General features: G+C 52.6%; 1 protein-coding gene across 3 annotated transcripts in view; it reads left to right on the forward strand.

Annotated features, from left to right (window-relative positions):
- Positions 1–17,452, forward strand: part of NAV2 (neuron navigator 2) — a 375,174-nt gene that overhangs the window by 296,349 nt on the left and 61,373 nt on the right. For all 3 annotated transcript variants that reach the window (XM_036258164.1, XM_036258163.1, XM_036258161.1), the window contains 3 exons: positions 6,167–6,305; positions 14,178–14,469; positions 15,201–15,903. In XM_036258164.1, the coding sequence (XP_036114057.1) occupies positions 6,167–6,305; positions 14,178–14,469; positions 15,201–15,903 (1,134 nt within the window). The remainder of the gene's footprint in view (positions 1–6,166; positions 6,306–14,177; positions 14,470–15,200; positions 15,904–17,452) is intronic.

A 17,452-nucleotide genomic window follows, 5' to 3' on the forward strand; every position in this document is an offset into this window, starting at 1 on the left:
CGTCTGGCACATCCACTGCTTTGCGGTCAAGGGGAGGGACAACTCTGTGTCATCACCGCAGCCCCACTGCCTTGCCTGGTGCCAGGCACACAGAGGGTGCTGGCTGACCGGAGGAGATGACGGAATGAATTCAAGGCTCCTGGTTCAGGATCCCAAAAGATGGAGTTTGGTTGCCTTGAGGAAAAATAGCACACGCTTGATGGGATTCCTTCTTCCCACTATTGGCTAAAAGCAGGTGAGCGTCATTTTTATTCCCATCCCTTAAGACTGCATCTGTGTCATTATCTGCTGGGCCGATGGAGGACACTTCATTGAGTAGAGAAAACGTACATGACTCTGATCTGGGAAAGGGTGCTTGTGTGTTGATGATGGTGAGGAATCAGTGGAGACATCTTCTTGCTGTTACCCCAGATGTCTCAGCCAACGAATTTGTAGGGCATATCCATGATGTGCTGTCTTGAAATTAAAAAAAAAAAAAAAAAAAGATAGGGAAAGCAGCTGTGTCCCCCCCTTTCATCCTCTGTCGTAAAACCTGAGCCTGGAGGAGGCGCTGGGTTCTTCTGCTTGTTCCTCAGGACTGACCAGCACAAGGCTTCTTCCCTGGAGGTTTTCGGAGTTGCTCAGGGAAGTCTTTCAACACCGAGCTAAGGTGAACGTGGGTGGGGAAGAGGGGAGACGAGGAGGTGCTTTCTTGGGTTCATTGATTCTTCTGGTCATTCGTGTAAAAACCATTCATTCAGAACGTGAAATGTCCTTTCATATCTTTCTAAATGTCTGAGGCATGTGTTGGTGCCCAAAAGAGCTTCTTGGAGTTAGATTTTACTCTACACTTTATTACAATTTTAAGTTTTAAACTGAGGCTTTCTTACAAATAGCATCTATAAAAAGTGTTTTTTTGTATAAATTAAGATGATCTCCACTTCTTATTTGCTTAGTACTTTATTCATTCAGGTTTAGCAAATTGGATTTAAACAATTAGTACTGTGTGCAAACTTGGGCCATTGTTTTCTTAAATAATTTGGACTGTGTTCACAAATTGAACATACCTGGATTCCTCGGGCTCTTCAGATGTCTGACAGGGTAGACTTACCAGCCTAATAAGGAAAATCTAATCACTTAAACAACTCTTACAAATCCATTAAAGTTACAAATGTCATACAGTTTCCTAAACACTCCTATTCTTTCTACATTCTGAATGCAATGTTCACATCTTTTATCTTAAAAATCTCAAGTCAGAAATCAGTACTCATTGAACATCAAAATCACAAAACCGTTCTTTCCAATTCTCTAATATGTCATCTATTCTTTTAAATATTATCAGTGTACAGAGATCAGAAAACTTTCCTCCTCAGTCAAGTTAAGTATTGATATTAGCGTGTAAGGCATCATCTCTCTTCATCTCTGTAAACGTTTCCAGGATTGGAAGTCGTTGCCCCCAACTGAGACAGTAGGGTGATCCTCTCGGGTGGGCTCGGCACCATCAGGGTTTCTCTCGGTCACGTTCGAGACCATGAGGCGGGAGTGGTCCGCTCCTGTTCCAGAAGGGTTGCAGAGCCATGGCTGAAAACACTGTGGTTCTTCCCGCTGTGCCACCGGGGTCCCGCAAGCCTCGGAGCTGGAATTTTATTTCGCCACACAGTAAACACACATCCTCTGGGTTTCTTTCAAGTTTCTGTTGTAATCAGCTTTTGTAACCTCTTTCCGCATGTGTCGCCCGACTTGGGTCAGCGGACTTTTGTACCCCGTCCCAGGTTGTACCTAATTTCCTTTGTGCTTGATTGGAGTCAGCCGATGTCCTTGCTGCCTGACCGGGCTCTGCGTGCTCTCCACATTTTCCCCTCTGACTCTGGGCCACGTGCCTGGAGTCGCTTTACAGAGAAACTTCAATTCCCCATTAGCTGGCACGAGCGTACCGCGCGGTGGGAAACTAAGCAAACCAGTTCTGAGCAAAAGAAAGGAACGCACTCCTTCCCACCGCTGGGTCTCCCAGGGGTGCTCTGGACACACCTGGATGCGGGGGGCCCAGGCGACGTCACGCCTCTGGCGGGGCTGGCCGCCTGCTCGGGTAGCTGAGGACGAGTGACGCCCGCTGATTCTTCAGCCGCTATTTTTCAGGATTATGTTTTCATTCTTCTCGGCGTCTCCTGTGTGGTCATACGAGTTTGGGAAATACTGTTTCAGATGACATTAAAGATCATTCCAGGCCCTGGCCGGTTTGGCTCAGCGGTTAGAGCGTCGGCCCGTGGACCAGAGAGACCCCGGTTCGGCTCCTGCTAAGGGCACGTACCTCGGTTGCAGTTTATCCCCGGCCCCGGTTGGGGTCGTGTGGGTGGCAGCCACTCGATGTGTCTCTCTCACTTCAATGTTTCTCTCTCTCTCTCTCTTCCTCCCTCTCTCCCTCTCTATCTGGAGATAAATGCAAAAATGTCCTTGGGTGAGGATATAAAAAGAGAGAGAGATGATTCCAGGACTTCACCGCCAATAAGAGGAGCGCGTACGAGGTGACTCTAAGGGGCGCGAGGAGCCAGCGAGCCCTGCGTCCCTGGGAGGAGAGCATCATTGTCACAGCGGCTCCCATGGGCTAGTTTCCCTTAGGATACATCTTGGGACTCATTGACTTAGCCTCGGTGGCTCCTGACTGTTGACCCTGCATTTGGGGTGGGGGAAGACCAGTTGAAACTAAGTAGTTTTATCTAGACAGACTTGGCGACGTCCCGAAAGACCCAGTGAAGGAGACGTGGCTGGTTCTCCAAGGGCGCGGACAGCTCTGGCTTCTGGCACACGGCAGCTCGGGGACACTGAGGCCACTCTCGCCTGGCGTGGGCTTCCCTTGGTGTCACCGCCCCTTCGTCACATCACCAGCTTCCCCCACTCCCACTCTTCTGCGGGGCAGGTCACTGACTTCCCTTCGCTCCGGCTCGGTTACAAGGGTTTCTGTGAACTCGGGATAAGCCTCTGATGCTCTGGGCACTGAGGGGTAGAGCACGTGTGTGATCGGTGCCCCGTGACCCGCTGCAAGAATATCCTGATGTTGAAAGGCCACAGGGGAAGAGTGGGTACAGTTTCGAAGCAAAGAGTCGGGGGTTGGATTCATCCTTCCTTCCCCCGCTCACACCTCTCCCATCAGCCCTCTTTCTTCATCGTCAGATTATAGGACGTTTTAGCTCCATTAAAGTCCTGACTCCAGAGAGCCGATGCAGTTCAAGACTCGGGATTCTCAGGCCATCGTGAGAGCAGACTTGAGTCTCTTTGCATCGGTTCTGTTGTGCTTCCCCCAGCCTGGGAGGTACCTCCACGTGCCACCCTGAGGAAAGGGGGGCACAGAGCTGGGACCCGTCAAAGAGTGCAGTGGTGTGGGGGCTGGTTGGAACGTGCCCATCGCGCCTCTGCACGCGAGTTCAGTCAGGAGGCGTAATGAGCACCTACTGGTGCCACCCTGCAGGTGGTGGCAGGTCACGAGGGGCCTGGGTCAGGCGGACCTCGCCCCCAGCCCTGCCCTCCCTCTGCAGAGCGACCTTGGACGGTGACTCTCACGGCCTCGGCTTCCTCCCTGTGAAGCAAGGCCACCTCTGAGTGTTTCCGAGTTGGTGGGACCGTGCACCAAGGCTGGGCAGTGGGCACGTGGCAGGTTCACAGTGAATGGCCCTTGTGAGAGGCAGCGTGGTCCGGACCAGCAGGAGCCCATGTTCTGAAATGAGACATTTCTGCGTTTTAAACCCAATTCCAACAGTGACTGAAAAACACATCGACATGTTTATTCTTTCAGCCTTGGTTTCCTCATCTGTGACGTGGAGCGGAACGGTGTGAGGCCTGGGGAAATGTACGATGTCTTGGAAATGCCCGCACACGGTTCACACGCTGCTTCGCGGGCAGCCTGCGCACGGATTGGGGTGCAGGGCAGGCCTTTGTGGAGGGAAACACGCGCGAGCTGTATGAGTGTGCAGAAATGAGTCCAACTGTGTGAGGCTGGGAGTCAGAGCACAGGGTGGTTCGGGCGGGCTCCAGGGTGTGGACCCAGATGGCGGCCGGCCGAAGCAGGGGGATCCCTCGGGTGACATTTGCTGAGACCCTGGAGCTGGGGACCTCTGGACCCTGTGGCTTCCTCCACAGTGACCGCTCTCTGAGCCGGCAGGCTGCTGGCCTTGCTCCTCCCTGCTTGGGAACCAGTCACACATCTCCCCTCGTTTCTGGGGGACCCCCAGGTGGGCTTTGGAAGCCAGACAGGAGTGCTGAAGGGAAGGGTGGTGAGAACAGGTGGTCACTCAGTCTTGGTCATCCTGCCTGATCCACAGCACTCAGAGGCACCTTTTAAACTGCTGGGAAGAACTGAAACTTTTTTTCAGTTGTTGGGGGGCAGGCCTCAGCCACCCGGCATCTCCGAGGCATCCGGCTGCTGCGTTACAGGTGGTGGGGCGAGGTGCGGGTGGCGGGCCGAGGGGCGGGTAAGGTGAAGTCAGCGCTTCGTGCGCAGACAGTTGCTCCTGCTGTCTCGCCCGGTGCCTCGCCTGCCAGCCTTGGCTTCCTCCCGGGAAGTGAGCCATGTCGTGTCCCCACGGGCACTGAAAACTGACGTCAGGAATGCCCTCCGGCGCACAGTAAAGAGAGTGGCCCTGGAGACATAATGGCTGGGTCCAGGTCCTGCTCCAGCTCTTACTCATTAGTGGTCTGGCCTTTCTGAGCCTCAGTTTCTCCACCTGTACAATAGACAAGCCACAGTACTTACCTTTATCTCGAGCTCAAGTAGAGCAGTGTTGGAAGCTTACTTCATGGTCCCGTGAGTTTAGATCACCTGCTGTGTACCTGACACCCTGCAACCAGAGGAGGAAACGCGGCAGTCCTGATGGGGGAGGGGTGGGACAGGGAAGAAGGCCTTTCTGAGGGGCGACACTTCAGATGAGAAGGACGCAGGGGCAGGAAGAGGGACAACAGATGCACCCTGAACACAAGAACCCTGTTAGCTTATGACAGGGGTGGGGGCCGTCCAGCCCATGGGCCGTATGAGGCCAGCGAAATCAATACCCGCTAACATCCCATGCCTCACCACATTAGCCTGACCAAATATAGCAGGCTCGTCTTTAAGTTGATAATTTTGTATGGCCTACAAATGATGTTATAAACATCCAAATGGCCCTTGGCAGAAAAAAGGTTCCCCACCCCTGGAAGGAACAGAAGCCCACGTGACGAGAGCCAGCACGTGATGGGGAGGCTGGGGGGAGACAGGACTGAGGAGGGAGGGGGTCAGAGCATCTGGAGGGCCAGGGTAAGGAGTGTGGGTTTTCAGGACCCGAGAAGCCACTGGAGGACAGGAACAGTGGAGCAGCAGGACCTGACTTGTGTTTCAGATACGGCCGCCGTAGGGAGAATGGATTCCTTTAGAGGTGGAGCCCAGAGCCCAGCTGACCTGTGGCCACAACCTAGGCAGGGTTGATAGCAGCTTGAATGGTGGGTGCCAGGTGCCCTGGGATACATATTGCAAGTAGAGATGGCAGGCCCAGGTGGGGGTGTCAGCGTCTTGGTGGTGTGGGAGATGGTAAGGAGGAAAAAGATGAATTGTTGCCCAGAGGTTGACTTGAGAGGGGGCGGGTGCGGGGGTCATCTCAGTGGATTTGAGAACTGGGCGATGAAGAATTCTCTTCCAGATGTATCCTGGGATACTGGAGTTAGAGCTACCAGATTCCTGCTGCCTTTCACTCCCTTGGCATCTCAGCCAGGAGCAGAGTCCAGAGCACTTGTACGGCAGTGAGATTGTTGTCTACTTATCCTGACCCCAAGGAGGGTCCTGCAGCTTAACCTCTGCGCTGCTTTCAGTTCTCGCCTCCAAAGCCATGGCTCCCGCTCCGCCGCCAGGCCCGGGAAGGAGCCGCTGACTTTTATAAAGCTCCCAAGATGACGCTGAGGATGGGGTAGGAAGTGGGCAGTGACTTGGGTCCTTCTGCTCAGGGAAGCACCCAGCCTTTTGGGAAAGGCCCATAGCAGCCTCGACCCAGCCGTCAGTCCAGACAGCAAGGACGGTGGTTCCCTGAAGATGAGTCACGTCTGAAGCAAAGAGCTCTCTGTCTGAGGCTTCGTGACACAGGAGCCTCGGGGATGGTGTGCATTTGTCTGCACCCCAGCCTGAGCTGGTGCAGCGGGAGGTTCTGGTGCTCAGGGTGTTTTGTCTTGGCAGCTGGGATGACAGCAGCTCCGTCAGCAGCGGGATCAGCGACACCATAGACAACCTCAGCACGGATGACATCAACACCAGCTCCTCCATCAGCTCCTATGCCAACACACCTGCCTCTTCTCGCAAAAACCTGGATGTACAGGTAAGGAATAGGGTCCCCTCCAGGCTCCTCCAAAGCCCCTGCCAGCAGAGAGCCAGGGGGCCATTTGGGGGGAGCAGGATCCCCAGGTCCCTAGGTGAGGCCCAGCCTCCTGCTTGCTCCCTGTGCTTTCGTCCTGGGCTCTGGCCTCTACCTGCAGGGAAGGGGGTCGGGCAGCAGGGACTGGGGAGGAAATGGGAGAGGGAGGCCTAGCCGCTCTCACTGTGGCGGCCTTGGTGAAATTGCGTTTCCTCGCTGGACTCAGGCGTTCTTTGCCTGGAGAGAGTCCCCTCTTAGCCATCCACGGGCACCTGTCTGCTCCCTCGAGAGCGCTGGGGAGGGAGCAGAGGTTGAGGGCCCTGGAGGGAAGACCAGTGCGTCCTGAGCAGAGGTCGAGCATGGTCAGCGTGCAGGTCGCATCCTCCTGACGATGTTTTATTTATTTGGCCCACAGTATTATTTTTCTTTTAAACTGAATTCCATGTCACATTCTATAAACTCTGTTACTTTATGTGAAAATGAGCTTCTGGTTCCTCTTGATAAAAATCAGAAGGCGTTGCCTCCTTGAGCCTACATTCCCCACAGGGCAACAGCCGAGGATGCCCAAGGGTCGCCCCCTTCAGGGGGGCACCCATGCCCCAGGCTGCCCAGCTGCTGCGATGCTCAAGTTTTCAACCCCCACATTAAACTCTCCGATTTTACGTTTTTAATATAGTGCCACATTGTATTTGCTTTCAAAACAGTTTTGTGGGGGCCCATTCACTCACCCTCACGGCATTCCTTAGTGGTCGGAAGGAAGGGTTGGATTTAGTAAGCCCATTTTACTAGTGCAAAGCCAAGTGCCATCCTCATGCCTGCTCCCCTCAGGGGGTCTGACCAGCACAGGGGCTGGTCCTCATGCACTGGCATGTGTGGACTGTTGTTTTTTCATGATGGGTCCCTCCCGCCGTGAGAGCTGCTGCCCCTGGTGAACCCACGTGAAGGTCTGATCTGGACAAAGTCTCTCAGAGAAACCGTGGGAGGGCAGAACTGACACTGCCCCGCCCGCTCACTCCCTCCCCCACCCCCTCACTCCCTCCCCCACCCCCTCACTCCCTTCCATGTCCACTTTCTTTCTTGTTGTTTCTCACTCTGTACAGGTAGGAACTGCTTTGGAATCTCTGCTTTCAAAGGTATCTTTTTTTTTTTTTTTAATTCCTCACCCAAGGACATTTTTTTCTATTTTTTGTTCCGATAGTGTGGGAGGGGGAGAGAGAGAGAGAGAGAGAGAGAGATGTGAAAGGGACACATTGAGTGGCTGCCACCCACACGACCCAACCAGGGGCAGGTACGTGCCCTTAGCGGGAGCCGAACCCGGGACTCTGGACCACAGGCCGACGCTCCAGCCACTGAGCCAAACCAGCCAGGGCTCAAAAGTATCTTTCCTTTGAGGACAGGGCCAGAGAAAGGCTGTGTCACAGTGTGGGAGTAATTCTGCCCCACAGAAGTGTGTCAAGCCCATTGAAGTATGTTAGGTGTTGCCTCTGGGTTTGCCCGTGACTTCTTGAGTTTTCATGTTAGCCGGAATTTCTAATTATGGGTAGAGAGTGAGGATGGGTTGTGGTGGTTGTTGGGGGAGGGGGGCCCAAATGAAAGGGGCACAAAGATTAGGGGGGTACTGATGTTCTGTATCTTGATTTCTGAGTGGTAGTCACATATGTTAAAATGATAAACTTGATCCAAGCTATATGCTTATGATTGTGTTCTTCCGTGTGTGAAGGTGATACTTCAGTGAAAAAAAATTCATGAAAAAGGAAAAGACCTAGGCCACACTGCCCCGGAGTGATCGCTGTTTAATCAGTAATTAGACCCAGGCCGCGAATGTCCAAGGCCTGCGTCCCTCCTGCCTCCCCCGGCCCCCCCTTGCCGGACGTCACCGTGCTCACCAGTGTCCTTTCCTCGTGGACACCAGTCTTGTTTTCTGAGATTCGTCCTAATGTCATAACATAGTTAACATCGATAACAACCGGCTTCCACGTGTCCTTAGACACTGAAACGAGGAACCGAGGACTCGGTCACCCGGGGTGTGTATTCCGGGGGCAGGCAGGTTATGGGAGGTACTTGGAGGACAGAGGGCGGGAGAGAAGGAGGGAGAGAGGCGTGGAGAGATCAGGAAAGCGGCAGTTTCTCTTTCGCTTACTTGCCAGGTGGGAGCAGGCTTGCTCCTGAGACGTACACGGAGCCAGCAGAACTGGTGGGAGAGGCCTGCTCCCTCCCCGCGAAGCCCGAGTTGGAATCTGTTTCCCACATCGATACAGAGTTAACCTCTGGGATTTGCAGATGATCCCCTGTCCGAAACACTCTAATTTGGTTCATGCCAGGGTCCCCCCCACTTTGACCGTCTCTTTGTTTTCCTCGAGCACAGGTCACGTCAGAAAAGGTTCAGGAACACGACACAAACATGTCTTTTAACCACAATCAGAAAGTGAACGTCAAGGGACACAAAGGGTTTCATCGTTGGGTTGATCTTGCTATAAAACTACCTGCGTTTAAAATATTCAAATAAAATCTAAGCAAGTCGGTATTGGAGTAAAATGCAGACTTGCACCAATTGTGACGAAGATTCCTATTGAGATGGTTTCTCTGAGTGGATTTTAGGGGCATCCCTTTGTTCCTGTCCAGGGAGCATCTCCAAATATTAGAATCTGTGTAAATGGCAGCCCCTCCCCCTTCCCTGTAGCATCAGAGGAGCGCGAAGGGCCATGGCTCCTCTCCGGTCAGCATCAGGGTCAGCCTCAGGCAACGGGAGGTGTGCTGCCGTCCTTCTCCAGCTCCCTCGGGCTTCTCCTGGATGGACGGACGGGCAGCACACGGCGTCCCGGCGAGGCGTGGAGAGGCCAGAAGCGGCTCAGGTTGGCACTGGGGAAACAGGCTGAGGACAGGTTGCCTGCTTAGATTTTCATATCTGAAGAGCCTCTGAGGAATAGCTAAAAGGGGGGCCTCTAAGGAAGAGGGAAGGTATGGTCTGCAAAGCCTAAGAAGCCCCTCGTTTAGCTGACTGACAGAGGAGGGGACGCATGACGGAGGAACGAGCCTTGGAGATGGAAGTCCGCAGTCTGTACGTGACTTTTCCTCAAGGGTGGTGGGAGCCCTGAGCACCCCCTCGCTGGGGCCCACGCGCACAGAGATTCAGCATCGCAGTCGGTGCTCACCGCTTGTCCGCGTGCCGGGCTCCCCTGCTGCGGCGTGGCCGCCTCGTGGCTGACTTTCCCCAGGTGAGCCGGGGAGCCCGGTCGGGCAGCCAGACCAGGTTGCCTAGTCAGTGTGGACTTTGAAGTCAGGGTTGAGCTCCCCCAACATCCTTGGGTAAGCTGATCACCTCTCCAAGCCGCTGCTCCCGGTCCATAACGCTACAGTCATTAGATGTATCTAATGAAGGGCGAGTGTGAAGGCGCCATGGAAATCCTTCATCTGAACCCTCTCTCGTGCCTAGCTCTTGGGAGTTACTCAGGAGTTACGTTGTTTCTTTCTTAGTTTCCTCTGGATTACTTGTCCCTCTGCCCCACCTCGGTTCATGCCAGTGATTCAAGTTGATGGTGTTCTTAATATATCTTGTTTGTAGTTTCAAAGCAATTCATCTTATGTTTTGCAGCATTTAATTTTGAGGACAGTGCGTTGGTGGCAGAGGACTTTACAAACACACGTCTCTGCCCACATGTCCGTCTCAGTCATGTTCTCAGTCATTCCCTGTCTCTTCTCAGTGCTGCGGAAGGTTCTGTTCCCGATGCCGAGGTGCAAAGAGACACACGTCAAGATTTCTTATTTTCATAGCCAGTGAAATTTTTGTTGTTGTTGTTAGCCCTCATCCGGGGATATTTTTCCATTGATTTTTAGATAGAGTGGAAGGGGTGGGGGGAGGGAGGGAGAGAGAGAGCCATACCGATGTGAGAGAGACACATAGATTGGTTGCCTCCCTCACAATCCCAACCAGGGCCGGAATCAAACCTGTGACCCTTCGGTCTGCAGTCCAACGCTTTAACCACTGAACCCAACTGGCCAGGTCAGCCTGTGAAATTTTTAATAAAATATATGGGACGGGAGCAGATAAGACCATGTGGTTTTATTTTTTGCTACTCGAGGAAATAAACTTCTGAATTCTGTGGCAAGGATTCCTGCCCTGTGTGGCCGTGAGTGAGCCCAGAGCTCTGTGGATGTCCTCTAGACATCGGTCTGGGGGCAGGGCTGGGTTTGGCTGGGGGCAGGGAGGAGCACCCCTCTACCCGCCAGCTGGTTGCAGCTGCTTGTGATTTCAGGCAGGTTGCTTTTGCCCTTTACACCTGGTCTGTTTGACAGGTGTGATTCCGGCTCAGCGATTGAGTGAGCTAATCATGTGTGCAGAGGGCCGGCGGGAGGAGCGGCTGGTGATGATGCTGATCATCTTTCTGCTGGGCCTGGGGCTCAGGCTCAGCCTGCTCAGCGTCTTGATCTGCAGGGGTGTGGGCATAAACAGGGCAGTGTCTTTGACCTCTCGAGGCCTGTGGCCCATAGCAGGAAGGACAAGTACCCTGTTCACACTGATGCAAGACAAAAATGGGATAAATGCTAACATGCTGGGGAACTTCAGAGGAGAGAGGGTTGGTGACAAAGAGCTACTGTTTATTGAGTCCACTGTCCACTAGCTCTCTGAGATACCCATCTATTATCATCCCTGTTTTGTACACAAGGTAATGATCTCAGCGAAGTCAAACCCCCTCCTCCAGGGTCACACACAGCCAAGGAGTGGCAGCACCCAGTCCTTGAACTGTCAGACTCCAAGCCTCATTCTTCCCCCACATCACGCCACACGGCCCCACCTCACTGCCCAGCCCCCGCTTGGCTCCACCCTCTCCATCTGAGGATTGGCCTCCCGCTGTGGTCCCTGAGGAACCTGGGCTCTGGGTTATGAACTCTCCCATCTCCCAGGCCCTCTCCCCTCTCCTGGATGGCTGTTTCGCCACCTGTCCTCAGCGATGTCGAGTGAGTAGATGGACTTCCAGGTAGGGGCAATAGGAAAATCCTTCCAAATTTGGGGCCGTTGAGATGGGAAGAGCTGGCAAAGGCGTTGAGAGCCGAGGGGAGGGTACAGCCCTGTGCGTCCCTGCGTGGCCATCCTGCTGGCCTATGTCGCAGGTCCTGGGAGCGGAGAGGGTGGGCCTTCCTCGTCTTTGATCCCCGGTGGTGCCGCCATGTGACCCGGTGCATGGCTCCAGGAGGCTTCGTGAGGGACATAAGAACTTAAAGCCAGTGATGTCCCAGGCAGATGCCCCTGTGCAGAGTAGAGCTGGGAAGGCTGCCGCCCTGGACCGAGTAGTGAGGGTGTGGTGGTGGGGTGACTGTTCTTTCCAGAGGGGGCCTCAGGCTCAGTCCCGAGCCAGGGCTGTGTGCACTCTCTCTACCACTGGTGGATCAGAGTTCTGGGGTCCCACCAGAGCCAGGCCGGACCAGCGGGAGAAGCTCTGTGACTTCCTCAGAGATTTTTGGTGAGGATTAAATTAAATGCAAAGCACTTTAGCCCCCCGTAAGTGCTTAATAAATGTTGTTGTTACTGCTGGGTTTTTCAATTTATTTATTTATTTTTTTGGTAGCATGTGCCCCTAGCGGGAACCGAACCTGGGACTCTCTGGTCTGCAAGCCAACACTCAACCGCTGAGCCAAACTTGCCAGGGCTTTTTTTTTTTTTTTTTTAAATTTTTATTGATTTTTTTTTGTGGTATGTGCCCCTAGTGGGAACCGAACCCGGGACTCTCTGGTCCGCAGGCCAACGATGTTGTTACTGCTGTTGGGACCACCACAATTTGACGGGGGAAATAAAGTATAGGAATGAATATTGAAAGAACGAACGCAGTAACCCAGGATGTTGTATGTGCTGAGTTTTCAGTACCTTTTAAAATATGTTGGAAAGTGTTAAAATGTACTTGAACAAGATATTAATGATTTGTGCTTGTTCTTGTTTGTTGTCATATTCCCAGTGCCCCAAAGCTTGCCTGGCAGATAGTGGCACCTGGTCAATATTTGTTGGGTGATGCTTTCAGAGCCTCGCTCTTTCCTGCCTCAGGGCCTTTGCTCATGCTCCTCCCCCTGCATGGCATGCTCTTCCCTATGCTCCTCTCTTAGTGCGTTTCTTCTCGCTCTTTAGGCCACGTCTTCAAAAAGGCCTTACCTGCCCACTGTCCCCATGCCCATTATCATAATCTCAATTACATCAGTGCCTCTATTTCTCTCTCAGGCGCCTTGGCCTCTTCCTCATACCATTCTTCATAATTCACAATGAGCTATTTCTTTGTGTCTATGTATCCAGTATCTGCCTGTTTCACTGGGACATAAACTCCAGGAGTGGCGGGAACCAGTGTTACCCACAGATCCTCAGACCCTCCACGGTGCCTGGCATTGAGGACATTCTGGTTCAGTGGATATACTGGCGTTGTGTAGAGGACAGAACACGGGCTGGCGTGGGCAGGACAGGGCGTGGGTAACTTCTGTGTCCACACCTCTGTGAAACTGAGATGTAGACCATACTGTGTACCTGCTTACCTATCAGATGGTGGCCGGGGCAGAGGGCACCTTGTTAACGTGTGCCGTAGCTTGAAACATATGTGCTCCTGGGTTCACTCACTCCCTCGCCAAGCCCTGGTGGGGCTCCGGCCTTGTGCCCAGACGTGGGAAGTCTCCTTTCGGTGTCCCTCGCCGCAGCGGGGTGTGTTTTCGTCCCCCTCGTGTCTCTGGTGCCTGGTGCCCAGTGTCTGAGCAGTGACCAGACAAATGAAGGCACCCGTCACATGGCTGTAACGGCTGAGTGGAACTCACCCGGGGTAAAGGTGGCAATGGAGAAATCACTGAACTCAGGCTGTCTGTGTTCAGCTTTTATCCCACTCAGCCAGTGCATTTCACAGAGGAGGGTATTGTGGATGACAGGCATGGGTCCAGATTCGGGCCAGGTAATCACTTTGATTTCCTACCTTACTGATGATGGGCACTCTAGGTGGTGGAGTATAGCAATTAAGGGGCCTGTATCACTGGGCCACCCGGAGGCATCGCTGGCCTCCCTTCCCATTCTCTGGTTGCTTTTCCCACTGGCATCTCCTTGGCCCGGCCCCACCCCTTGGGGAGGCCCGAGGCACTCTGGTCAGCTCCTGCCTTTCACTGAAGCAAATCATTAACATCGCACTTCTGTCTCCTCCTGGGTTGCACGGCCAGCAGGTCAGGGTTCTTCCAAAGAAAGCTGGCTAATTATATCCCTTGTCTAAACAGCATCCCGCCAGGGGAGCAAAGCAGTGTGGCACATCAGTGGAGCTGGGCAGGAGCAGGCACCCACTGGCTTCTAGCACGGGGGCCAGTGGCTTCTGAAGCTGGGTTTCCCCTCAGCCCCTCTCCCTCCCTGGGGAAGCCGCAGCGCCTCACTCGCTCACTGGCTCGGAGCGCTAGACTGTGGGCTGCGCTAGCTCCAAAGATCTTGCAGCCGGTGCAGCGATAGGGAGCCGGCAGAACAAAGGGGGACGGCCGGAGGCTTCCTGAGTTAGAAGAGGTTTGTCGCCAAGTGGCAGAGGGTAGGTGGCTGAATCCTCGCCACCTCTCTGCCTGCTCACAGTTCTCCGCGGGGCTCCTTCCCTTGTTTTCCTCTGGCCCCTTTTACTCTCCTCCCTCACTTCCTTCTTGGACCTGTTTATATTCTTTACTTTCCTTGGACCCAAAAAATTCAGGCTTTCTAATAAGATAACCAGAGAACAACGGCCTGAACATTTTCAAGTCATTCGTTGTTATTTTCCCCTTAATCTGTCCTGTGTATTGGCATTTTTGCTCTGCAGTGAGGGGCTCTCTGACCCGCGGTCTGGAGGGACTAATCCAGAGTCTCATCCATAGACCGACGCAGAGAAGCACTCGCAGGTGGAGAGGAATTCCCTCTGGTCGGGCGATGATGTCAAGAAGTCCGACGGAGGGTCAGACAGCGGCATAAAGATGGAGCCAGGTTCGAAGTGGAGGCGGAACCCCTCGGACGTGTCTGATGAGTCCGACAAAAGCACATCGGGCAAGAAGAACCCCGTCATCTCCCAGACAGGCTCATGGCGGCGAGGCATGACAGCTCAGGTGGGCATCACCATGCCGAGGACAAAGCCAGCCGCCCCGGCGGGCACGCTCAAGACCCCGGGAACCGGTGAGTACAAGGAGAACACTGCCTTGCATCCAGGTTTCAGTTTGAAAACCAAAACTGCCGTCACTCTAGCGAGGAGTTGTTTTTTTAAGTCCCCATAAACGCTCAGGTAGTTGTTCTTAGGGTGTAGACTCTGCTAATAACCAGCTTTCAGATGGGTTCAGATCTCTTTCTTTTTTCCAAGTGAAAATATGTAAGTGTGAGAGCTTTTGAAGTCTGAAGATGGTTCCACTGCTGAGACCATACTGGAAGGGTACGGCCCTGTGCTGGGCAGAGCGAACACACGGGGGCCTGTGTTTATAAGCTGTTGGTGTGTTGAGTTGATGTTTTCCATGATTCAGGGATGTCTGCAAAAGGGGGAGTGTTTTTGTAGGAAGTCGAGGGCACCTCCTGAAAATGGTAGGAACATCTTTTTCATGGACAGAGGGAGGGAGTTTGCTAAAAATCACAATCTCTTCCCCAGGCATAGCAGTGATTGGCTGGCTTTGCTTTATTCCAGGTAAATTTAGACTGCTTTGCAAATGAGTGAAATCACTGACATCTCCTAAAAGGCTCACAGTGACAGTAGTAGAGTAGATTGTCTTATTAAAAGCTTTCCTCAGCCTCCCAAGGGTACTGCTCCCTGCAAGGAGAAAGGGAACAAGGCCTTTGGAGGAGGGGAGGATATTCAACAGACTGAGCTGGATGAGCCGGCGTCCTGGTTTGCAGGTTAACCTTGCTGATTTCTTTCTTAGGAAAAACCGATGATGCGAAGGTGTCCGAGAAGGGAAGGCTCTCTCCCAAAGCCTCCCAGGTGAAGCGGTCCCCATCAGATGCAGGCCGCAGCAGTGGCGACGAATCCAAAAAGCCCCTCCCCAGCAGCTCCAGGGCGCCCACTGCCAACGCCAACAGCTTTGGGTTCAAGAAGCAGAGTGGCTCGGCTGCCGGTCTGGCCATGATCACAGCCAGCGGGGCCACTGTCACCAGCCGGTCAGCCACGTTGGGCAAAATCCCAAAGTCGTCTGCGCTTGTTGGTCGGTCCACTGGGCGGAAGACGAGCATGGATGGGGCTCAGAATCAGGACGATGGGTACCTACCTCTCAGCTCCCGGACAAACTTGCAGTACCGGAGTCTGCCCCGGCCCAGCAAGTCCGCCAGCCGGAGTGGGGCTGGGAACAGGTCCAGCACTAGCAGCATAGATTCCAACGTCAGCAGCAAGTCCGCAGGCCTGCCGGTGCCCAAGCTGCGGGAGCCTGGCACAACAGCCCTAGGCAGCTCTCTGCCAGGCCTGGCCAACCAGACAGATAAGGAGAAAGGCATCTCCTCGGACAATGAGAGCGTGGCTTCCTGTAACTCCGTGAAGGTGAACCCGGCGGCCCAGCCTGTGTCTAGCGCGGCCCAGGCCACACTCCAGCCAGGAGCCAAGTACCCTGATGTGGCCTCTCCCACGCTCCGCAGGTAAGCGGGTAGATGGCCCTGGGCAGAATTGGAATATATGGAATGGTGTCCTGGGTTCGTAATTTTCTGTTTCTTAGTTAAAGCAGCCTCTGTTTTCTTCATGTCAGTCCTGGTCGGATGCTGCCAGCAATTTTGCAGTCAACTGATTATTTTTCCATGTTGTGAAAAAAAAACATAAGCCTCTCTAATCAATCAATCATCTTGGGTTCAAATCTTGGATCCACCTTAATTAGCCACCATGCAAGCTTTCTCAACAGTTACGCCTCAGTTTTCTCATCTGTAAAATGGGGGTGCTGAGACCTGCCTGAGAGTTCTTGTGAAGATTCATCTGTATAGCCAGATTGGGCCCATAGTAAGTACTCAATAAAAGTCAGCCAGCATCCAGATCTGGGTGAGTAGCTCAGGGGAAGCAGATCATTCTCTGCCTTGTCTTACTGATTCTGTGGCTGAGATGCCTCATCAATATGTGAGACAGTGATCTTGGCCAGACTCTTTCTCAAATAGTCCAATATTCTCTGCACACGTATTTATAGCTGCATGAATAATTCCAAATTAGTTTTTGAAATTCTAGCTTCCTTTAAAAAAAAAAAAAACTCTTAAAGCAGAAGTGTTTCTGAAAAGGAGAAATTGATTTCCTATTACCTTAATAGGGAAAAAGGCATTTTCTCACATTTCCACACTGGATGGAAATTTTTACATGAAAATATCATTTGCTGTTTTTCCTTAAGCTTTTAAAAAAATGTCTACAGCTTTTGCCTGTTCATAGTATCTCATTATAACGTCCACGCCCTCCGGACCGTCCTCAACCTGCGTGTGCGCAGGACAGAGCTGATTCTACCTTCCCAGGGAATTTCTGGTCGTAGCAAAGAGTAAGGCTCAAGGATAGAAAGCCAAGCAGTGTAAAAAAATGAAAATCATGTGCACATGTACATATTTGGGGAGGACTCGGAATGTTTGAAGAGACTTCAGAAGAAGCATTCCACGCGAAAGGTATAATGAAGCAGTTCGCTGTTCTTTGTCTAGACTTGATTATTAGAATTTCAGTAATGATTATTGTTTCGGGGGAAGGTCCTCTTGGGCTGTTCTTTGTTGTTTGAACAGACCGCCGTGTAAATGAAAATTTTCTCTGCCGCTTGCCCCGAGTATTCTATGTAATATTCGCTCTTGGGTATAACAGATTTCCTTTAGTGACTACAAAGGCATTTTACTAGACCTTTTGGCTAGTGTAATAGAATGTTGAAAATGCCCATTTTCTTAGGTTCTACATTGAACACCTTTCAGCCAGTTACTGGCAATTACGTTTTTACTAAATCTTATAGGTGTTCTCAGTGCTCTCATTGTGCCTAGGATTGAGAAGATAGATCTTCGGCGGAGTGTGACAACTCTCCAACAAAACCTTGGGCTTTTCCTGTGTGGGTACACACAGCAGGGTCAGGAGTAAAAGTGAAGAAGAGGGGTCCAACTTTGGTTTTCTCATTGCATGTGCTTGGCACTGGGATGAGTTGTGCCTTGAAGTAGTGAGGTCCCTGTTACTGGAAGTGTGTAAGCA

Source organism: Molossus molossus, unplaced genomic scaffold (assembly GCF_014108415.1).
Source record: "Molossus molossus isolate mMolMol1 unplaced genomic scaffold, mMolMol1.p scaffold_m16_p_13, whole genome shotgun sequence".
NCBI classification, from domain to species: domain Eukaryota; kingdom Metazoa; phylum Chordata; class Mammalia; order Chiroptera; family Molossidae; genus Molossus; species Molossus molossus.